The sequence below is a fragment of the Tympanuchus pallidicinctus genome, unplaced genomic scaffold (assembly GCF_026119805.1).
Source record: "Tympanuchus pallidicinctus isolate F22 unplaced genomic scaffold, pur_lepc_1.0 scaffold3, whole genome shotgun sequence".
Classification (NCBI taxonomy): Eukaryota; Metazoa; Chordata; class Aves; order Galliformes; family Phasianidae; genus Tympanuchus; species Tympanuchus pallidicinctus.
Window position 1 is genome coordinate 102,358,120 of NW_026294747.1, and position 24,992 is coordinate 102,383,111.

The window sequence follows — 24,992 nt, forward strand, 5'->3', positions numbered from 1 at the left end:
CCAGCCGCTTTGCACCTACTCCATCTTCATGTCACTTTCCCCATGCTCACACCTCTTGGAACACCTGCAAGCACACACAAGCTCTATCGGGCCCAGGGACGTGCCCCAGTGCCTGAGGGGTTGAGGAAGACCCTGTTGCTCTAACCCTGCCTACACCCACCTTCATCTGTCCCAGCCTGCATTTCTGCACAGAAGCACTAGCATTAGTTTACCGTGATGCTGCTGGCACCAAACGGAGATGGCCTTACATCTGTTAGCACCACGCAGACAATTTCCATATTGTATGTGAAGCTTTATATGGATGATAGGGAGACGATAGAGAGGAGAGGGACAAGAGGGAATGGCCTTAAGTTGCACCAGGGGAGGTTTGCATTGGATATGAGGAAAAAATAATTCTCTGAAAGAGCAGTGAGGCACTGGGACAGGCTGCCCAAGGAGGTGAATGGAGTCACTGTCCCTGAAGGTGTTCAAGAAACATGTGGATGTGGCACTCAAGGACACAGTGGTGGTGGTGGCCTGACGCTTGGACTCGAAGGTCTTAGCAGTCATTTCCAATCTTCACGATTCTGAGAAAAATAGAAAAGTCCTCAGGCAAACTCGCAGATTCCGAACAGCTTCCCATCCGTGCGCCAACCGGCCCCAGCCCTGCTTAGCTTCCGAGACCGGGCTGTTCCTCCCTCCCACACGCGGTCCCTCCCGGCCGCGCAGCCCCCCGCCCCCGGCCCGCCCCGCCCGGCCCCGTCGCTGCGCTCCGTCTCTCCCCGCCGAGGCGACGTGGTGCCGGCCGGGCCCGAAGCGCAGCGATGTGGCGGGCGCTGCTGGCGGCGCTTGTGGCGACGGCGGTCGCGCAGTTCGAGCGGTACAGCTTCCGTAGCTTCCCGCGGGACGAGCTGATGCCGCTGGAATCCGCCTACCGCTACGGCCTGGACCAGTACAGCACGGAGAACTGGCCCGAGAGCGTCAGCTACCTGGAGGTGAGCGTGCGGCTGTACCGCCTGCTGCGCGACAGCGAGGCCTTCTGCCACCACAACTGCAGCTCCGCCGTGCCGCCCGCCGCCCCGCCGCCCGCCGATGGGGAGCTGGCCGAGCTGCGCCTGCTGGCCGGCGTGCTGCGGCGGGCGCAGTGCCTGCGGCGCTGCAAGCAGGGGCTGCCCGCCTTCCGCCAGGCCCAGCCCGGCCGCGAGCTGCTCGAGGAGTTCCAGCGCCGCGAGCCCTACAAGTACCTGCAGTTCGCCTACTTCAAGGTGAGGCCCGGCCCTGCGCCGCCCCGGCTTCCTCTCCGCCTTCACACCTGCCTCGTGTCGCCGCTGTCACACGCCTGTGTGTCCACGTAGTACTGCCCAGCTCCTTCCTCATCACTCAGCCTGCGCAGCCCTGCTTTAACGTCCGGTTCTCATCAAGACGAGCTATTGGACTGCCTCCTTATCCCAGTGCCATGCTGTTCCTACCCCCAGCTATCCAATCTTCCCACCTGCATTACTGTCTTATGACTTAGTTTAAAACCTACCTCAGACCTTTTTAGTCTCCACTGTGCTATTGCGAGCACTCATTTCTGCTTCCTGTCCTCCAGCATGTCCAGGTTTCTCACTCAGCCCCTGCTGATCCCATTCTTGCAGTCACAGCAGCCCCCAGCATGTAGCTTGCACAGTGCCTGCGCTGCTTTAGCATTGTTACATCCAAAGGAAGGCATAAAGCAAAACTGTTGAAGGGTTGGAAGCACAAGTCTTACGAAGAATGGCTGAGGGAACTGGAACTGTTCAGTCTGGAGATGAGGAGGCCCAGGGGAGAACTGCATGATCTCTACAACCACCTGAAAGCAGGTTGTGGTGAAGTGGGGGTCAACCTCTTCTCCCAGGTAACAGTGATAGGATGGGAGGGAATGGCATCAGGTTGTTCCAGGGAAGATTGAAATTGGATATAAGGAAACTTTTCTTCTTGGAAGTGTTGGTGAGGTGGTGGGACAGGCTGCCCAGGGAAGTGGTGGAGTCACCGTCCCTGGAGATGTAGAAGAACCGTGTGGATGTGGCACTGAGGGATGTGGTTATCAGTCGTAGTGATGATGGGCTGATGGTTGGACTAGATGATGGTGGAGGTCTTTCCCAACCTTAACGATTCTATAGATTTTATAGAAGTGGCTGCTGGAGTGTAGCACTAATGCCAGCCCTGGAATGTTATTTGCCTTTTGCTCTTGGGCCACCCAGGACTGGGAGCACCACTTCCACCACATTCACTCTTGTTTCTCTAGCTTCTTGTCATCCTCCTGGATGACAAGATCCACCAGGATCTATTTCACTATTCTATTTCTATTTTCCCACTCCACATTTTCATTTTTTGTTCTCTAAACCAGGGCCCTCATTCCATTCCCTCAAATTTGCTGTCACTTGCATTCCAAATAAATGCAGTATCTGTGAGGAAAGAAAGCAAGCTGACCTCTTTTGTTTGGATGGATTGCCATTTCTTTTAGGGATTTGGTCCTAGTGTAGCCCAGTATTCATTATATGAGATTGTGTGCTTGTGCATTCCTTCTGTGACCTTTGCTTAAAACATACACATCTTACTAACTGTTGCTATGTCATATTTGTAGGAATGTCTTTCCCATATGGAAATTTGAAATTATTTTCACAAGTTATATAAACCAAAGCAGGGAAACAGTCTCACAGAACATCAGTGATCAGTATCCATACACACCTAGTATCACACGATGAGCAGCATCACACCAGCCTAGTTCTGAGCATTTGAAGCTACCCCAAAGGCTGTACAGAAGAACTTACCTTAGTATGCTTTAGTTTCTTCACATGGAGAGTAGAAGGTACCAAATGAGACATTTCTTTTGAATGGTAGGCACTGCTAACTCAAAGCCATATACCAAAATGACACCACCACAAATGTTTCCATTTATTGTCTTTCTTTATTTGTTCCCCCTGTAGTACATACAAATGTGGCTATGATTGCACCACATCAGGAACGGTCATGGAGCAAAAAACAATTCCTATGTACTGTTTCTGACATGTGAATGATTTGAATGTGAGTGTGCCTTTAAGCTGTTTTCCAGCCCCATTTGCAGTAGGTCTGTAAACAGCAGTTTGGTGTATCTCTGATCAGTGCTGTCGTTTATATTGCCTTTGTTTTTATACTGTAGTCCAGCTTTGAGCTTTCATCACTCACTTGGAGAGCTCTGAATGGGCCTTCTAAAAATACAAACTGCTGCCTGCAGAGGACTTTTTCTTGGCTGGTAGTTTTCTGAAGAAGGGTGTGTCGCTTTTTTCCTTCTTCCATAATATCACATATAATACAGAAAGAAGGCATAGAGAAACACTCTATGGATTATTTTTTTTTTTTTTTTTTTTTTTGAGTGAGCACATATTTTTTCAAGTGGGTTCAGGAGTGAAATTTTGCCACGTCTTAGATGATCCTGGGAGCAGATGTTCCTGTGCTGCTTTTGCTCCTCTGGAGGGAGCTGCCTGGTAGCCACTGAGTTTACATAGGAATGTGTTTCTACACAGCTTTCTTTTTCCCCCTCACTCACTTTCACTTTTAGCATGAAAGTTACAATCAAGAGTAAATAATGTACCAAGTGAAGATGAGAGATTGGCAAGCTTCCCAGCAAATAGGGTTAAAGCATTAAGCATGGGAGAACTCGGGCATTTGATGAAAGTGCTTTCCCTGCACATTCAGCAGCATGTGGGCTGGCTAGAAGTGCATAGTTTTGGGACAGCAGGAAATGCAGCTGGCGTGATCCCATTGCATTGGTACTTACTGCAGCACAGCAGTGAGCGCTCGTCTTAGGGTCAGAGCGTTTCTTCTGGTGTGACAGTCTCTCAGGTTTCCTCTGAAATGAAAAGCTGCCTTTTACGGATGCAAATGGATGAGTGTGTGTGTGTGTGCATACATGCTTGTAATTCTTGCTCATGGTTTTATATATACACTGCCATAAGCTATTTCAGATGTTTAATGGAACTCAGTAGCACCTATGCTGGATGGACTGATCTGGATCTCAGCTTACAAGAGAAGTGCTTAACATTTCACTAGTACTTAAGGCTTTTACTTCCACTGTCACTCTCTATATAAATGGGTATATGATATGTATTTGGGAAGTTATGCTTACATAAAATATTAAAAATACACATACAAATGTAGATGTAAATATGTATATGAGTAATGTATACTTCTGATACAGAGGTTAAATTTAGTTTAAAATCCAGTACAAAAAATCATGTAGAACATTAGAACAGTTATTGAACAAGTACCTGCTGTTTAACTTCGTAACAGCACCAGGATGGTATATTATCATAGCAATGTCTTGCATGCTGCTAGACAAATAGGCTACATAAACACCACAGAGAGAAGGTAAGTGATGATTCCATACTTGGGCATCAGTAATTGCTGTGTGATTAATCCTACACATGAGTAACAATTTTATGCATCGTCAGCTTTATGAACAGAGAAGTGAGAAGGGCAGAAGTGTTCTTTTAACTTACAATCATTTATACTATTTGCAACAATAACAGCCTTTAAAAAAAAATAAAAAATGAAGTGTTCATAGTGGTGCAGCTAGTAGTAAGCTGAGAAGTATTGTATCAGCTTCACTGTACCACTGTCTCTGCTGAGAATGTGTTTTTAGCACTGGTAAGCTTGCAAAAATAGATCCTTCAGGAATCTTATATTTTTTTCTCCCCTCCCCCCCTTCTCTCCCCCTATTTTCATGTTTAGGCTAATAACCTTCCAAAAGCTATTGCAGCAGCTCACACGTTTCTTCTGAAGCATCCAGATGATGAAATGATGCAAAGAAATATGGCCTACTATAAGAGCATACCTGATGCTGAGGAGCACATTAAAGACTTGGAGACAAAGCCTTATGAGGTATGTTTATTCCCAGTTCAGTCTTCTGGAACCATTCCATTACTGCATGAGATTTGAAGATGTAATTTACTTACACGTTCTCAGCTCCTACCTCTCCTTTTTTTTTTTATCTTGTTAGATACTTCAGACATCTCTGTTCCTCTTTTTTAATGCCTGCAATAATTCTTACATCATTTGCTTTTCACTGTTCCATAAGTCACAGCAAATGATGTGGAGTGGCATACTTGAAAGCTACTACATGCAGATAGCTAATGGAATTAAGCAAGTACATGGAGTTATTCAAACTCTGCAAGTGCTGCAGAGGTACAGCTTAAAATTGTGGTTTTTTTTTTTTTTTTTTTTTTTTATGTTAAGACTGCTGAAAATCACCATCTCAAAACATGCTCTTTGGAATCACACTATCTTTTTCCAGCAGGCTTTTCCAGTTTGTCTAAAATGGAGCTACATACTCAACTATGTAGGAAATATCTGATAAAAATCTGTTCATCATCTGTTTCATATTAATAGGATAACAGCTTATCTAGTAATTCAAAAATGCTGAGATACCACTTACTGTATTTGAATTTACACACAGCTTTCCACAGGTCACTTACTGGTAGTTCATTCCTGCCGATTTTTCAGAATCTCTTTGTCAGGGCTGTGAGAGCATACAATGGTGACAACTGGAGAACATCCATCTCAGATATGGAACTGGCTCTTCCTGATTTCTTCAAAGCCTACGATGACTGTATAGCAGCCTGTGAAGGCTCCCGAGAGATTAAAGATTTTAAAGACTTCTATCTCTCCATTGCAGGTGAGTACTTAGGAAACAGTCAAGAAAGAAGTCCTGAAAGTATATTCAGTTTCATCCATAGGATCAGCTACCTAAGTCCTCCTTCCTTAGTTTGCAATGGGAGCTGCTCATGGTGCCCCCTGTTTAGTTTGGGCCAATATCAGGTTATTAGATTCACTGAAAAGTGTTTGAATTGTGGTTTACTTTTCTGCTTAGTAACATAAGTGAGTGTTGTCAGAAAACTGAAACAGAGTTCTTACATTAACTTGGATATCAAGAGTGTCAGGATAACACACACATGTAAGTAACACCTGTTCCAGCCAGCTAGCAACTGCTAAGCAGACAGACCTCTTGACCATAATTTCAATATCAATTTGTCTCTGATGCTCAGCAATTAGTCTTCAAAATCTGCTTTGTGGTTCGTGTACCACTGTTGTAATATTTATGAAAAAAGTATGCATCAAGTTTGTTATTTTTTATCTTTCCTTCAGTAAAAGGAAAGTTCTCTAGCAAATGAGATTTCCTAAGAGCATAGCTTAAAAAAAAATGCTTTTTAATGAGAAAGCAGTGCCTCCTCTTTTAAGTGTCAGAATAGCACATGCATATTTCCTGTGCACTTCTGTAATGAAAGAAGGCATTTCTCCAGTGCACTGAGCTGAGTGCTACTGACAGCATATTTGTGAAGAGTGCCTGCATGCTTTGTAAAGAAATTTAAAGAAAGGGCAGCTCCGTGATAGCTCATAGTAGTAAATATCTACCTGTACTGCTAATATGGAATAGCTACTGCTTCCTCAAGCATTACTTCAGCAAAGGTGGCAAGTGCCTAGAAAAGTAGATAAGGAGTGGAGGAAAATGAATAAACAGTTTATAATCAATGAACATACAGATGTTACAATTATGAAATATAAGAGAGTTTGTCTAAGCAGGTTATTACACCAAAGAAAGAATAGATAGAGTACTTACCCTTGTCCTGGGCTCACTGTAAAGCTCCAAAGGAGGAATCTCCAGAAGAGATCCTTCCCACAAGCAGTCAGCTCTTAAATGGGTCTAGGAGAGGTGCAGCCAGGCTCCAGCCCTTCCATCACACAGCTGAATTGCCTTCACCTGTGCTCCCAGGGCTGACTCAGTGCTCGCCTCAGGTGGTCATCAGAGGTTCTTCAGGCCGTGATTCAGCAGTTCCCATACAACACTAAACCATGAAACACCCCCCGTGGTTTGGATCACCTCCAAACCACTGTAAAGGATGTCTGTATATTTGTCAGTGCTCATTTATGACTAGCACTTACTGTCAGTGCTCCTCCTCCATGGAAGGAAGGAAAAGACTGTTCCAGCAATAGTGGTGAGACAGAAAGGTAGAAGTACTGCATGATGTGGGCAGTTTCAAATACTGTATGTATGTCCTGAAAATGGAATTCTTTGATGGAAGGCTTTCTTGGAAGATATTTTCTTGAATCACAGAATCACAGAAACGTAGGGGTTGGAAGGGACCTCCAGAGATCATTGAGTCCAACCCCCCTGCCAAAGCAGATTCCCTACACCAGGTTGCACAAGTAGGTGTTGTCCAAGCAGGTCTTGAACATCTCCAGAGAAGGAGACTCCACAACCCCCCTTGGGCAGCCTGTTCCAGTGCTCTGTCACCCTCACCATAAAGAAGTTCTTGTGTGCATCTGTGCAGAACTTCCTATGCTGCAGTTTGTGGCTGTTTCCCCTTGTCTTGTCTCCACACACTGCTGAAAACAATTCGGCCTCACCACTCTGCCCCCCACACCTTAGATATTTATAGACCTGGATCAGGTCCCCCCTCAGTCTTCTTTTCTCAAGGCTGAACAGACCCAGTTCACTCAGCCTTTCTCCATAGGAGAGATGCTCCAGGTCCTTCACCATCTTTGTGGCCCTCCGCTGGACTCTTCCCAAGAGATCCCTGTCTTTTTTGTATTGGGGAGCCTAGAACTGGACACAGTACTCCAGATGAGGCTTACAAGGGCAGAGTAAATGGGGAGGATCACCTCTCTTGACCTGCTGGCCACGCTCTTTTAAAGGCCATTGGCCTTTTTTGGCCACAAGGGCACACTGCTGGCTCATGACCAGATATTGAAGATAAAATCACTTCTAGCCCCACCCCATCGTACCTAATTTTTCAAACTGAGAAGGCATGTAACCTTAAACCTTTCTGGATTAAAGTTTTTCTGTAGTGTGCAGCATATCCATGTCTTTTAGAACATCCAAACATCTGGCATGAAATGCAGCCATCTCTAGAGGTTTATTTTGCAATCACCTGGTGTCTTTCTCTGTGATACCACTGTACTAAGGCAGACCTTAATTATGCAGTAATTCAGTTTAATTACAAAGGCTTTCAGAAATACCATTGCTCATTTCATAGTTTGCTAATAACACTGTACTCCACAATGCTTTGTATAAAACCTAGCACCACAGACTGCCTGTAGGTGTCAGTGAAACCTAACTGCTCAGTTATCTGGAATTGTAGTTTTGATATCCTTGAAACGCTGATCCTACTGATTTTACCAGAAGGGCTGAATGCCAGCACTGGAGATGTACTTCAGTAATTCCAGGCAGCAAGCTTCAGATGCACAAGACTTAAACATTATAAGGCCAAATTTTGATGGGTAGCTACTGGGAAGGGTTGTAACAGTGTGTTCTACTTATATCCCGTGTTGCTGTTTTCTTCCTTCTAGATCATTATATTGAAGTCCTTGCATGCAAAGTGCAGTGTGAAAGTAATCTGACACCCATTATAGGAGGCTTTGTTGTTGAGAAATTTGTGGCCACCATGTACCATTACTTACAGTTTGCGTATTATAAATGTAAGTAGTGATTTAATGGACTTAAATAACGTTGGGATGATGTGGGAGAGCTTCCATTCCTTGTCTTTTTATGGTTTGGAAATAATAGTGATCTCCATAATCTGCATTTTTGCCTGTGCTGGGGCTGTAAGTCTGAGATGCTCCATATCTTTTTCTCAGTATATAACTGTAGACATGGGAGATGAGCATGTTGGATCCCTGGATCATGAAATTGTTCATGATAAAGTGAATTTCTAAACATAGAGATTGAATTCTGCCCAGGCAAATCCGTTTGTTTTAAGATATTTTTTCTTGTGACTGATCTCTACTTGAGTGCTGGAAAGTTGTGACAGTTACAGAGCAAGTGTGATCTGACACATCACCACCCCTCATTCTGTACCTGCTGCCAGCACAATTTACTTGGACTTTTCAGAATTTCATATAAACATTAAATGTTCACCATATGTATTTTATGATAAAATATGTAATACACCAGCTCTTACACCTTTATGAAGCAACTCATAATATGACATCTTAGGGTAAATAGTGTCAGCCACTTCCTATATACTAGAATGCATGCAGTGGCACTGATGGATTCTATACACGTATGTAGAAATAAAAAAGAGGTGACCAAGCTTTTGGACCCACATGGTTAAGCAGCTGAACTTCTAACAAGAACTTTATTCTTAAATTTCTTACTTATTCATTAAGAGAGAATCATAGAATCATAGAATCACTCAGTTTGGAAAAGACTTTAAAGGTCATCAAGTCCAACCACAACCTAACCATACCACCCAAACTCTAACAACCCTGCACTAAATCACCTCCCTGAGCACCACATCCAGATGGTTTTTAAACACATGCAAGGATGGTGACTCAACCATCTCCCTACAGAGCCCATTCCAGTGCTTAACAACCCTTTCTGTAAAGAAGTTTTTCCTGATATCCAACCTAAACTTACCCTGGTGCAACTTGAGGCCATTTCCCCTCATCCTGTCACCAGTGAGAAGAGACCAGCCCTGCTCTCGCTGTAAGCACCTTTCAGATATTGGAAGAGAGCAATAAGGTCTCCCCTCAGCCTCCTTTTCCCCAGACTGAACAGACCTAGTTCCTTCAGTAAGAAAGATTGTGACCTCAAGGTAACACACTTAACAAAGCAGTACCTACTGAATGAATACTAAATTCTCAATTTATTATTCAGAATTTCTGCCAGAGACAAACCTGCAGAGTATTTCATACCATTCTCTTTTTCCTAGTGGATTCTTATAGTCTCATTAGAATAGAGCACATGAGGCTCCATGCATTTTAAAGAGAGGACCACATAGCAAACAGAAATGATAGTGTTCTGGTGCACAGTGCTTATTCATTTTGATAAGTACATCATTCAATGAATTTTGTGGTTTTTTGGGGAACTTCCTGCACTGTTAAGAACATATTTAGCCCTTAGTGCTGCTCTTCCAGGCTCCAACACCAAGGGAAAGGCACAGCCAAGACATTAATGACTTTTGCGTGTTTTTATGCCTAAAAATATTGACTCTTCCATCTTTGTCAATCCAAGTAAAATGAAGTGGATTTTTTTAAATTTGTTTATTTGTTTCTTTAAGAAGTCCCACAGTAGGCATCTCCAAGCTGTGGGTTGATGCCTCACTGGTTCTGTAGCTGGGAGAGACATTTGGTTAGGATTATCTTAGAAAACCACCATGAGAAAATAATGCCATAGGAAAACTATCTTCCATGTTAATGGTAAGTTATCCCCATTTTTCCTACAAAGAAGGTAGTTCTTAGGGAAGCCAAGTAATTTGGATTGCTCTCTTTATTGACTCCTGTAGCCATAAGCTTTTGTCAGGTAAATCTCCATTTCTGAATCATGACCTTACCTGTTTCATAACATAAATATAGCATATTCTCCTTTGGAAACCTTTTTTTTTAATGTATGTTTAACGCAGATGGTGGAAAGGTGGCAATATGTTTTTGGTTATTTACCTCGTGTGGATTTGTTTCTCTGTCTGTTAATTAGTGAATGACATGAAGAATGCAGCCTCTTGTGCTGCTAGTTACCTTCTCTTTGACCAGAAAGATGAAGTAATGAAACAGAACATGGTCTATTATCAATACCACAAAGACAAATGGGGACTTCAAGAAGAGGATTTTCAGCCCAGATCAGTAAGTGAATTTAGTGCCTTTTCTTTTTCTTAGGGCATGACTTTCCCATGTAAGAGTCATTTAAGTTATCCAAGCTGCATCAACAGCAGGCACCCTTTAGGCTGATGATCAAGTCGTCTTTCCCGAGTTGCTTGTTCAGACACCTGAGTCACTGAGGCCAGTGCTGGCCCAAAGGCACCCCTCAGTTCTTAGTGTGGCATTAAGCTCATATATCTGTGCATTGCTTAGGTGACTTGCTTTATCTGTAGCAACACTGTGGAGCAATTCATATGTATACCTTATAAGTTGTAATAATTTGGTAATGAATGTAATGATTAATGAAATAATTTGATAATGCTTTCCTTCCTCTTAGGCCAGCCAGCTCAAGTAAAAAGTACCACTCCATCTGTTAAGCATTTTTTGTTTGTGGGCAGCTGTCAGGTTATGTGCAACACACCTTATTCTCATGCTGGAAACCAAGGCTGTGCTGCAGGACTAGCAGAAACAGAATACAGAGAAAATGCATTTGGTTCTTTCAGGCAGCAGCTGTGAGTCTGAGTTCACGCAGGGAAGAGACCATTCTTTTGTTGCTGTTGTTGGGAACAAAACTGTGCTTTGTAACCATACTGGAGACAATATTTGACATTGGTGGGAGTGAGGGGTAGCAGCAGTTTAAAACTGCAGACCACAAACAGATTTGGCATCCATGTGCAGAAAGGACAGAACAAGGGCCCTACACAGTAACTGTGAATGTTTCATTGATAACTTCTCAGGAGTTGGGGCTACAGATAATTTAATTTTTAAATATTAAATATCAAATGTATACAGCTGTATTTTCTTGTACTTTGATCTGTCTTGCTATGAAAAGAAGTTGCTTGCTGTCCTAATCACTTGCCCCGAAAACCATAATGTCTCAGGTTTATTTTCACAAAGTGGTACCAGAGCGACAGCAGCATTTAACTCTGAGCTTCAGATGTCCTTGTGGAAGGGAAAATCTCCTGTTTTCCTCCCTGAAAAGAATCAAATGGAATAGTCAAATTATATTACTGGTGGTATTCACAGTTCTGAGAGTGGCAGCTACCCTGTGCTGTCCAGGCAAACACCCAGGGAACTGAGGGACAGGTAGGTAGATGACCATACAGAATTTCCCACTCCCAGACAGGCTGGGATGGTGAGTCATTACAATGCAAAATACCTCAGTGTCTCTTTTTCCCAGAACTGCCTGCCGCCTTATGCCAGCGCATAAGGAGATGGAAGCTTTCTCATATCCAAAGCCCACTGGAATGCAGGCGCAGGCTGCTTGCTGCTTGGCTCTGGCAGTCTCATTCCTTATCCTCAGACTCGCCAATGCTTTGAAACATGAGAAATAGGAGAGTGCTTTGTTCTTCTCACACCGGTGGAGCTTACGCTTAGTAGGATCCGCAGAAGACATTGGATATGCTGTATGCTGTTCTGCTGTTTCCTTTCTCAAACATTTTAAATCCTCTGAGACCTGCCTTCTGCTAAATCTGGGTCTAGCTTCACTTGAATAGTTCTAGATGACGTGATGACACTCCTCCGTCTTACTACCTTCAAGTAACATAGAAATTTAATATATTTTTTTTTCTGTAGGATGCAGTTAGATATCACAACATAACCACACTCCAGTTGGAAATGTATGAATTTGCAAAGGAACATCTAATGGATGATGATGAGGTGAGTTTTCTAGACAGAAAATCGTGATTTGAAAAAGCCAAACCCGAATAACAGTAATTACATTAAAATAAGTAATTAGAAATCCAGGCTTTCTGTACTATAGAGAAGTTGTTCTGGTAACTGTGACCAATTTATCATAATTTTTTCTTTTGTGAATGAATACAGGAAACAAACCCAAAGAGCAGTAGACCACTCACATCACATTTTAAAGCAAGGGTAATTATAATGCACTCAGCCCCCAAAAGGAAATTAATTTTGCAAGCTATAACACCAGGGGGCAGAGAAGTTGTATGTGTATTTAAACCAAACATTTTTCTTTTTCTTTCTGAAACATTAAGGTACATTTTAAAATCCTCATGATTTTGTCCAGAAGTCCCTATCTGAACTATCATTTTATCACAGGGACGTCCTGTTACCCCTTATTTTCTTTTTCACTGTAACATTTTGGTTACCCAGTCTTGCATCTGAAATGGTTGGAATTCATGGCCAAGTAACATATAATATTAGGCTTGAAATTTGTAAAGTGGTTTTCTTATGTGGAAAAAGTAGTTAAACTGTTGAAAGATTGTTTCTTTGTCTCCATCAGTTGAAGTTCAAATATGTCATGAATTTGAGTTGCATCTTGTTTTGTTTTCAGTACCTTTCATTTTAATGTTTAAAAAATGTTTAAATGATTAAATACTCCATCGCTGGCATTGTCAAAGCAGTGTGTTCAGTCATGGCACGGGGCAGTATACTTGTGAACAATGCTACAGTGTTTTTTAGTTACAATCAAAAAGAAAAGAAACGGTTTATGTTATAAAATTTTATCATGTTTTCACTTTTTATTTTATCCAGCACATAGGTAGAGATAATATTTCATAAGGGAGAAGTAATAATATGTCTATACTGCCTTCAGTATGCTGGTGACCTGAAAACAACTCTTTATGTAAAATTCCATTACAAGGTTATGAGATGATAGGAAGACTGCTAAGTCTTTCCATTATAATAAATGTCTCTGAAGGACAGTTTAATATTCTCATTATATGGTTAAGCTTAGATGAGAACTAGTCTATATGGGTTTCCAATCAGGGTGTGTAAATTCTTGAGTGCTTTTTTATATTCCCTTGTTGTTTTGGGCAAACACTCTGCTATGTTCATAATGTTTTCTTATGGTAGACATAAACTTCATTTGTAATTTTTTCCTTCTTTCACATCTGCTACTCCAAAACAAAGGGATGAGTAATTAAGGAAGGAGGAATGCGGTCTATTTTGAAGACTTTCCCTGTATGTTGTTAGAAGAGGGAATTATAAACACAGTCTTCAATCTCAAGCTTTTAATACAAGGAAAAAAAAAAAAAGTTTGTTGGCTTTGGTTCCTGTAGTCCATTTCATGAGTGCAATAATAAATGACCTTGCAGTCTACAGAAGGGCTGTACGGTGGAAACGTCAGTTAAACATCTGGGGAAGTGTGAAGGAAGTGTCATTACCCTGGGCTACATTTGGGCTAAACAAACAGAATTAGCGGGCCTGGCCGTGCCACCTACATCCTTACCTCACACTCTTCATATTAGAAAAATTATCGTTTTCATTTCCTGGAGAAAAGCTGAAGGGCTTCTGTGCTCTCCCTTAACAGGACCGAAGAACCTAGGAGAGATGGAGGCTGTCCATGCCTCTGGCTTGGCTCTGGATTTTGGTAGTGAACTCATAAATCCCTGGCTACCAAAGCTTCTTCTTGGCTGCAGGAGCCTTCCAGGGAGTCCAGACAGAGCAGGAATAGCACAGAGATAAAATCGCTACCTTGTAGTTTTTGCTGCATGGGCAGGGCACGGTAGTATAAATGGAATATTTTTTAATATTTCTACTGGCACAGATAGAAAAGTTTATTCCATGGGAATGCGGAAAATTGATGAAAAACTCAGATAAAGTGTTACAGTAAAAGCTTTATTAAAAATTGTCAAGGAGGGAGGCAACCTCTGTTTCTAGTGGACGCAGTTCTTTCAAACCACTTGATCCATAGACTGTGCCTTTTGTGAGTTTCTGTGCTCCATCTTTGCTGTCTGTGGTCTCTGTGTTGCTGGTGGGCCAACAAACCTATAAAATAATCAAAGGAAAAAAAGCGTTCTCTTTCTTTGAGTGAAGCTAAAGGATCTCTTTATATATGTCCTTATTCTTAAATGGAGAATCTTACTTTATTCAAACTTAGCAGTCCCCCTATATTTCAGATCATCCGTGGGTCTTTTTAAATCCCATTAGCAAAGCAAGTGAGAACTTGTAGCTTCTTCCAGTAATACATGGCAGTAATGACAGAGGCTGGAACACATAGTAATGATTTTTGCATATGATGCTACAAGAAATACTGTGCTGTTCGTGTTACTTTACTAATGTTTTTCCACAAGGAAATGAAAAACTTCAGTTCAAACATTTAACACAGTAGAGGTGACAGAGAATATTAGCACCAACAAATAATTTTTTCTTAAAAGTAATTATTATATATCTTTAAAGAGTTTTCCACAGCGAAGCTAACAGAGCATTACACGGTGTTGTCATCTTAGTTGCCTGTAGATATTCAAGCTTCTTGATTTCTGCTCAGCTGTGTAACACATAAAAGCTCTAATAGTTTTAACTCCCAGTACTGCACAGATGTAAATAACAAAATGAGCCATTAAGAGCCAGATATTCAGCTAGTGCAGATATAACTTCAACATTACACTAATTACAGGAGACAAGTTTCTGGCGCATAGATTCAGTGTTCTTGAGGACTTGTTTTTTTTTTTTTCAGGGATAGCTACTTACCTATTCAAAATTACATAGGAACCACAAATATTTGGCTGAGATGATCCAGTAGTGTCATTTTTCTTTCAGTACATAATCAGTAGGTGAAAAATTGCTGGCAGCCCTGGTCCATTTGTTGTGTTTTTTTTCTTTCTTTCTTTTTGGCATCCTGCTCTTCTTCACTGTTGATCGTGTGCCCTTCCACCTGTACAACAGCTGAGACTTAGATGTCTCATGCCTAGATATGATGCAGAGGAGTGTGAGTGTTGAGTGGAAAGACATGGAATAGCATCAAGGCAGGAGTGCCCAGTAGACTACTGGTTGCAAATTATAATCTGAATTCAGCCTATTTTTCTGTTCAGAAATCACTGACAACATATTTTTTGCTTTATTAACTCACATTTTATATATTTTCAAATGATTTATACAAGTGTGCTCATAACAGCAAGTTGTAAATGCAGATGTGTAAACCCTGCCCTGACCTCAGACCTACACAGCTACAACAGCATGGCTCCACTGATAAAAGCTGGTGGCAGCTGTTTAAAAGAGAAATTGTAGTTAACTGAGATTGTTATGGACCCTGTTCAATATCAGTTTTTAAAGAAAAAAAAGAGATTATTTTTCATTACCGTTTTCTATTGGAGATCCTACCTCTCTTCAGAAGTGTCTTTTCCCTCTTGCTGTTTTACCACTGAAATTACACTGCAGTCTAAGTCATTTCTCCTTCCATTTAAATCAGCTACAATGGGAAGCTTATTAGGGCTTAAGTGGCGGGATTAGATAAGAAATTGAGAAGAACTTTTACCTGCACCAATTTGCTTAAGGCTCTGTGTACAAAAGAAAGTGGCAAAAAGAGCATAAGCTGAGTTTAGAAACAAAGCCACTAGAAGACTTGTTTTCAGTGCAGTGGGAGCAGTGTTTTCTAGTTGCTTTGAAATTGAATTGACTCATGTTTTATAGGCATAACAAAAATGTTAAGAGGAAAGCACGCTTATTAGATTACTGTAAAATATTGTAATCACTGCAGTGTACTGCAGTCTCCTACAATATATCGGGAGAGAACAATTTATGTTCAGAATATGCAATAAAAAATGAAATGGAAAAATATTTGAAAGAAGCAGTTAACACAGACATAGGGAATAATTAAATTCTTTTAAAATTAAAAAAAAAAATCACTAAAAGCATATGACAGTGGGTCAGACTGTTGACTGAGCATCTGAAATATAAACAAGTGAAGGACCAAATTATTTTTCTGAGCAAATAATTGAGGGTTTTTTTTCCCTGCTAGAATGCAAGGAATGTCAAGTCTGGCCTTTAGTGCTCATAGAGAACCTGGAAAGTGGTTACACTGAACTCTCATGTTTTAACTGAAGGTTAGATCAAGGAACTTTTTTGTGATTGAAGGCTGAATAAACCTTTCAGGCACCACGGCTGAGCCACTTATTGACACATGCATTACTGTTATCCTGAAATAATGCTCCATCTAAAATATCAAGAGCTGGTTGGCTACATGCTATGAGTGTACAGCATCCCTCAGGCCTGCAAAGCGCATCTTCCTCAGTCAACCGTATCAAACCTTTGTCTTTCCTCTTGCAAAATAGTTATTTGTCCTTGAAGACTTAAGAAAAAAGGACAAAATCTGCTGGTCTTTGTGAATTTAACTGTGTTGCTGTTCTCATTAATTACTCAAATTAGTTAGGGAGTTTGAGGATACTTACTCCTGACTTCCAGGGCAGCCCCTGGCCTCTTGTCACAGAGAAACTTTCCTGCTACCATAACATAGACACCTACACCTGATACATAAGAGAATCAAATTTGTTAGTCTCACTAACAAGTTTTCAGTAATTACTATTTTCCAACTTTTGCCAAATCCAATTTTTTTTTGGCTGGGAAAGACACTCGGGGGACGTTTTGTCAGATAAGTATTTTCCTTTTAGGTCACAGATTATAAGGAAACAGAGATCTAGGCAATTCTTTCTCTGCATATTGTCTCTTCAGTCTCAGTTTCTGAGATTGGTGAGAATAAAGGCTTTTCCTTTCTCGTCCACTGATACCAGTCAGGCATGAGTTTATGTCCATAACAGTATTTTTCTGTAGATCTTAACTCATTCTAGGAAGCTATTATGTTAATATTCTGTTACTTCCCTAGGGAACAGGCTATTGCACTGCACTGCATGTGGAATCCCTATACAAAATGCCATCAGCTAATCTGCAAGGAGAGTGTGGGTTGTCACATGAAAGCTATTTTTCCCAGAACTTTCCAGCCCACACTAAGAAAGGACAGGAAAGATTGTATTTAGAGGCAAGGGCCTATGAATGATTAATATTTGCTATGCAGGAGGCAGTGCTTACTTAGTCTTGGCAACCAGGGGCCAAGCATCTGGGCCTGTCAGTGAGCAGTACAGACACTGCTACAACAACTGGTTGCTTCTATTTTTAAATGCAGCTGGCAAAAGAAAAGTTGGTGCTTGACCACCAGTCTCAACTGGGCTATAACTGAGCCACGTATTGGGAGCTTTTCCTCTTTGCTGTTTATTTTAATAGCTGGCAAGTAATCTCCAAGATACAGATGGTTCTTCTAAAAGGTTGTAATTTTTGTGTGTGAGTGCAGCACTTAATATTGCCTAAGAAAGGGTCAGTAACAACCCCTGGCCCAAATGCATGCCTTAGTGTTGGACACTCAGCTTGTGGTAGTGAGGAGGTCTGCATTTTTCCTCCTTTTTAGGACTCACTTTTTCAAATGCTTTAGCTTTTCTTAGAATAGCTAGTGTGCCAGTCTTGGTAGCCTGGCTTAGCTTGTATAGCATTAACGAAGAATTTTTTTTTAAAACTATTATTTATTATTATCCACCTATTCATTTACCCACTGTAAGACCTTGAATTACTATAGTGCAAAATTTGTTCTTTCTGTTTGAGCCTCTGTCCAGTTGTTTCTCTAAGCCAAGGGCACTCAATCTGCATATCTAACAGCTAACTGGAAGCTCCAGTTGATCAGCTTGTCTGATTCTTCCTACCACTCACACCTGCCTGGGAACATTCCCCTGCTGCTACTCAGTATCCTCCCATATTTCAGGCTATACCTGTCCATCTTTTCCCATGCATTCCTCTTGTCATTCCCACTTTGCTGATAGACCCTGGTTGGAGAGAGGGAAGAGGTTTGTCATATAGGTTGGTAGCTCATGGAGTGCTGACAGAGTCGCACCCCCGCAGCAGATACTTCTGGCCATCAGATAAAACTGGAGGCAGGGACTGGATGAAGGGACAACTCACAATAAAGGTGTGCTTCTCAGGAGTGGACTAAGCAGTCTGCATGTGTGGTCTCCAGTGGTAAACTGCCTAATGATCAGCTAAGTACTTATCAGCAGCAAAATCTGCCCTTCCCCACACTCAATCAGAATTCACATATTGACCTACTAGCTACCAGCCAGACAGCTACATCACGCTGTATCATCACATCAATCAAGGGCAGAACCTTGATTTGCATCAGCACTGTCTGAGCAGTACGTTTACATAACCTGCATTAGAACTGGATGGCTGGCGTTCCCTGTAGTAGTTGTCAGCAGGAAAAAGTACAGTTTTGCAGCCATCTTCACATGTAGAATTTGTTGTGATTGTTATTTACATAAGTAGGAAGAAAAGGTCTCTGACACTGAATGCTTAAATCATACCAGAGAATCATTTTCCGATTCCAGGTCTGAAAGCTAAGGTGAAGTTATCAGGTACAAGTACCCAGGAGGCTTTTCTTAGAGCCATAGAATCACAAATGGCTTGGGTTGGAAGGGACCTCAAGGACCATCAGGTTCCAACCCCTCTGCCACAGGCAGCACTGCTGCCTTTCTGCTGCAGCACTGCCAACCTCTACATCAAGTACTAGCTCAGATTGCCCAGGTCCCCACCTAGCCTGGCATTAAACACCTCCAGCCATGAGCATCCACAATCTCTTTAGGCAACCTGTTCCAGCACCTGACTATTCTCTCAGCAGAGAACTCCCCCCTGACATCTAATCTAGATCTCCCTTCCTTTAGTTTAACACCGTTCCCCTTTGTCCTATCACTATCCACCCTTGTAAAAAGTTGATCTCCTTCATGTGTTATGAGATCTCTTTAAATATTGCAATGAGTTCTCCCCATAGCCTTCTCTCATCCAGACTGAGCAAGCGCAGTTCCTTCAGCCTGTCTTCATAGGGGAGATGCTGCAGTCCTTGGATCATCTTCATGGCCCTGGCCCTGCTCTGGACCCTCTCCTAAAGCTCCACATCCTTCCTGTGTAGGGGGCCCCAAACCTGGATGCAGTATTCCAGATAGGGCTTCACAAGGGCAGAATAGAAGGAGACAGTCACCTCCCACACCTGCTGGCCTCCCCTCTTCTGATGGAACCTGGGATACCATTGAGGTTTTCTCCTGGAATGAACATCTAGGAAGTATTTACTGACATCAGACATGCAAAATGTTTGATGCAGCGTCAAGGGAGCACTAACAGAGCAAAAACAGTGATAAATCTGGTCGTAGCTGTTAGCATGACAACGTGATAAACTCTTCTGATGTAGTATTATCACCTTTCACCAGGATGCCAACTACAGTATGCTCAATGTCTGGATGTTTTACATTCTTACTGTGAAGTGCAGGCAAAAATATTTCAACTACATCTTTTGTCTTTAACTGTGATAGCGATCATTCATCTTTTTAAAACTAATCAACAGGCAAATATTAAATTGCATTACAGCATATTTTCTGGATGCTTATTGCTTAAGCAACTATTTTCACCTTCTAGCTATGTTTCAAATTCTTTTACTCCTCAAAAATTCTCATTAGACAGAAAGGACTTATCACACCCACTTTTAAAGATGACTTTCATACTCTGGAGATTTCAGGCAAGTTTATTTCAAATACTGTTGTGTAGCTTTTCTTTTTTTAAACATCCTTTCACATTTAAAACTTTGGGCTCTTGCAAGTTTCTTGGTTTGAAAACATGCCTGAAGAAAAAAAAAAATTAGATGTCTGGATAGAATCATGGGTTAGAAAAAACCTTAAAGACCATCTAGTTCTGACTCTTCTCCAACTAGAATGGGCTGCCCAAAGCCCCATCCAGTGTAGCCTTGAACATCTGCAGGGATGCAACATCAACAGCTTCTCTGACAGCCCATGCCAGTGCCTCACCACTCTCTGAGTTAAGAATTTATTTCTTATGTCTAATCTAAACCTACTCTTTAATTTAAAACTGTTTCCCCTTGTCTCACCATTACACACCCCGTTAAAGAGTCTGTCCTGATGTTTCTTGGAGATTCCCTTTATACACTGAAAGACTGCAGTAAGGTCTCCACAGAGCCTTCTCTTGCGTGATACAAGCTCCTGTGTCTTCTGGAATATCCCACCTTACAGATGAAGGTGACAGTATCTCAAATTGAATTACGTTCACATTTGACTGAGTTACTAAAGTCACAGTATTGACATCCCAGTGTCTTCCTTATACTTTATTCTAGATCATACAGCCCGATGCTTACTCCCTTCACCCTGTCTCTCAGGCTTTTTGAGAGTTGTCTTTGCAGGTGGACTGAACAAAGAATTCATTTTCAGTATCTGTTATTCTTTTATTAAATGGTGATTCTGAGGTGTAAGAGAATCAGTCCAAATTAGATTTGAGAGCCCTGTCAGGAGACAAGTGCATTCCTAATCTGGTAAGTCAGTTTACAGTTAGTGGGGACTGCATCTCTGTAGTCCTTGAAGACTACATGTTTATGCCTGCTATTTTAGAAGTTGTGCTAGAAAACTTGTCCTTAAGTCCTCTGAACCTTTGTTTCAAAGGCTTACATAGCGACTGTTGGACCATGTGGCTATTTTCTTCATATGCATTTGTGAAGCAGTGTTAAGTTCCTCATGTGATTGGGCTCCTTAGGCAATCCAAATACTTCTAACAAAAGAAAACGTGCAGAAATGTTGAATTCCTGTTTTCCAGTAGCCAGACTTCCTGCAATCAGGAAGACAAGCAGAGAATATGAGAGTTCTGGCATTTTTTCTTGTGTTTTTGTTGAACTGGAAATTTAGATGTTTTGAATAAATTCAAAGCAAAATAAATTGCCATCCTTCAGGACTTTCTAAAACCACCACTGTTGTGAAAACTCAACAGTCTTTTAAGATGGAACTGTGAAATGGGGAACAAAAGCAGCAGTTACTTACGCTGGCTTTCCTCTCATTTCTTTTTGTTGTTGTTTGTTTGCTTGGTTCTTGTTATTTCTCTCCTTGCTGGTCACGTCTGAAAAATGTGCTGTTAGTACTTTTAACCACCACATCCATAATGCAATTGCTCTGTAGTCAAAATACAGAATTTCTCTATTTCTTCCTGTTATTTTCACTGTCCTCAAACAGAATGCTCTTTCCTTATCACAAAACAGAGCAGTTAACTTTTGAGTCTGAAACTGCACGTATCTGGAAGGTGCTGTTCTGCTAACGAATACCTTCCAAGATAGAAACGTGCTTAAAATTTAATTAGAGTTACAAATTACTGTTTGCAGCCTTCATTAACCAGACTCCAAAACCTGGTAGACAAAGACTTAGACTTGAGTGGTGAAGGGGGTATGAAAGTGAGCAATCCAACAAGGCTGACTTTCTTTCAACACAACTGTTTTAAATTCTGACTTTTTTTTTAATCTGAGAGTAAGGACTGATCAGACATCTTAATTTTTTTTCCCCTATCAGAAAGTTGCTACTTGTTCTGGAAAAAGGCTAAATTACATATTGTAACCTTTTTAAAACACAGAGGATTATGTCAAGAAAGGATGGACTGGATTTTTAAGCCATAATTTAAATTACAACATTTTAACACAGCACTGTAGTTATTAGAATAAAAGATTGGAAATTCAAAGCTGACCATTTGTGTCTCTCTTACAGCACAGTATTGCAGTTGTATCAAAAAGTGAAAATATGTACAAGCTGAGACATCAGTGTGCCTGAACTGTGCATGGAGGGGAAATAAGAAAACACTGCTATTTCTGAGGGTGCAGGCAGATGAGCTGCTACAGTCAGTTTTGTGCAGTCTGAGGTGCTGCTGCATGGTCACAGTCAGCTCAAACAGTGCTCAAGGTGTGACCTTGGGCTACGAGATGTAGCTCAGTTACTGTAGCTTGGATGGCAAGGCAGTAAACTCCAGCTGAGGGGACAGTATCCTCAAAGGTAGTTTGGCTAACCCCAGGAAGACAAGTCTGTGGTATATGACTATGCCAAAAGCAGTTTAAAGAAAGTAAGCTTGATTGTTACGTTGTGTTGGTACAGCGTACGAGAAGGTTGGAAGTTGTAAGTACAATATTATGGAACTGAATTTAAAAGCAGATTGTTTGTAATATGGAAAACATTCTAGTATCTATGGTTCTTCGTGTTTTTGCTGCTCTGAAGTAAAATGTGAATGTTCACAGGTGAAAAATGGAGAAAGTATTTTGAAGGGCACACCAAAGAACTGCTGAAGGAGAGAGATGCAAAGTCATAATTAATGGTTTACAAAACACTTTCTCTTTGAATTTTGAAGCTTCAATTTTTTATGGCATTTCAACATTTTTTCTAATTCCTATTTCTTTAATCCTTCAAATTCCTAATTTAACAGGTGCTTTAAACATTTATATGTCTACTTTCTAAATGTGAGGATTTCGTTGTCTATTTAAATACCTGAAAAAGTACAAGATTTAATATGGAGTGTAGCATTTTCTTCTTTTAAGGTCTGTATGTCCTTGCAAGTAAGTGAATGTGTGGTTTACCTGTATGGGCCATTTATTTGCATTTTATAGGCTTGTTGTGCTAGTACAAAGTGTTAAAAAACAGTTTATGTGACACTAGTTATTACAGTTTGTTTTAATGGTAAACACTACTCATTTTGGAGTACACAACCTATTTCTTAATTTTAATCTTTTCTAGGGTGAAGTGGTGGAATTCCTTGATGAGTTGTTAGAAATGGAAGAAAAGAATGAATCCTGATGAGTGAAATCACCATGAAGTATTCTATGAAAGTGAACGCTCACTATTGTGCCTTATTATTGTTTTTGGTCACTCGTAGTTCCAGATAGATATACCTCAAAACTGTTCCTTTACTCTCCAAAACACATCACATCTACCCCTCAGATATCACCTCCGTGCTGCACTGGCTCTTTCATGAGCATGGGTTTTCACTGTGCCTTTACAGAATTGGTGCTTATGAGTTTTCCTCCCAAGCTTTCTTTTCTTTACACAAACACGACAAAACTGACAATTCTTATTTTCTGGATTGACACTAAGATTCCTTGTTCCAGTGCTGTGCCATATGCTTTAACAGTGCAGATAAATTTGGAAGACCTTCTGTCATATCATGAACCAGGGATGACATAACAGTTCTTCTACACTTTCTAAGCTACGTAATTGTATTATTTATATATATGACTGTGATGATTAAATAAAGTGACACTGAATCCCGGTGCATCTCACAGATGTTCAGGTAACAAACAAGGACTTCAAACAGCTTGAAAGGATTAATGAAGCACAACTGGTGAGCTTCGAAAAACTGCTTTAAGAATTCTATTAACATTTTTGATCTTTCTTAAAACTGAATGAAATTCCACGTGAAAGTAAGGTCACTTAGAATTGAACAATAAATAATTCCTACTTCCTACCAGTCTTTCTGTTGAAACAAATTGTGGTTCCTGTGCAAGGTGGGGCCAATCTTGTGTAATGTAATTTTAAGCTGTGTATTTAGAATCCTCTTTTGAAGAACATTTGCATGGATTTTTGTTTATTCTGCTGGGACTATTTTTCATTCAAAAATAAGTACAGGTGGAGACTGAGTCAATTTTAGGTGTATTCCTGACATTTTTATTAACTAAATGATAGTACTCTGCAGAAGTACTTTTATGCCCCAGAGATATGTTGAAGATGAATAGTGAGTTAGTGCACAAGAGTACTGAAGAACAGAAATCTCACTGACCTCAAAGGATCCACGATTTTATCCTTTACATTAACCTTATTTTTAATTAAGTCCTACAAGTTGTTTCAACCTACTTTACATCAAGGGGAGGTGGACATTCATTGCCTTTATGGCTAAATCCAAATTCAGTTGAATGAACACGAATTGCCAAAAGAGCATCTGCTTTATGTTTTTGAAAAGGTAAGCATGAACTGTCTTGCTGAGTTGTTGCTTCTGTAGCTTACACATGGTGTGTAAGCATAGTGTCTGCTCTGCTGAGCATTTACAGAGAGCAAGAAGGAAAATCCACAGGATGAGGTTAAGGCATCCTCTAGCCTGTGACAGCAGTAATAGAATCATAAAATGCTTTGGATTGGAAGGGATTATAAAGACCATCTAATTTCAATCTCTCTGTTATGGCTGGGGAAACATTCCACTAGATCAGGTTGCCCAAATCCAATGTGGCCTTGAACACCTCCAGAGAAGGGCATAAATGACTCATGCTGAATATCTATTAAGGCTCTTTTAAACTTCAGGAAGTTTGCCTAGCTTCACATGCAGCTTGTCTTACCATTTACAGAGGAAGCATCTGATTTTCTTGTTACATCATTTTATTGTTATATATAATTATTTAACTGCTTTTAAAATTTAAAAGCAATTAACTGTAAAGCACCACTTGAAATCTAGGTGTTATAATACCCTGCTGGGGTAACTTCTCCAATCTGTTGCTCAAATCACAGATTACCCCAATCTACAAGGATCACCACATCCAACCCCTGGTTCCACACAAGACCACCCAAAATCCAAACCCACTGTCAATCAGTGCTGCCCAAACCCCCTGAGCTCTGGCACTTGGGGCTGTGCCCACTGCCCTGGGCAGCCCATCCCCTGCCCCCTGCTGCAGAACCTTTCCCCAACACCACAGCTACATAATAACTGACCTGCAAACAAGGTGCCAAGCGATCCTCCGGAATGTTGTTGAACTAAGGAAAACCGAGGCAGTTGTGTTGTGGTGTTTCTGATGACAGCTTGCTGTGCCTATGCTGACACGG

General features: G+C 41.1%; 1 protein-coding gene across 1 annotated transcript; it reads left to right on the top strand.

Annotated features, from left to right (window-relative positions):
- Positions 1–736: 736 nt before the first annotated feature.
- Positions 737–23,652, top strand: CRTAP (cartilage associated protein). The gene is made up of 7 exons (XM_052694314.1): positions 737–1,244; positions 4,711–4,860; positions 5,482–5,653; positions 8,326–8,454; positions 10,451–10,596; positions 12,187–12,270; positions 22,923–23,652. Exons 1-7 carry the CDS (start codon positions 804–806, stop codon positions 22,980–22,982), a joined length of 1,182 nt encoding a protein of 393 aa, XP_052550274.1. The 5' UTR covers positions 737–803; the 3' UTR covers positions 22,983–23,652.
- Positions 23,653–24,992: the final 1,340 nt, after the last annotated feature.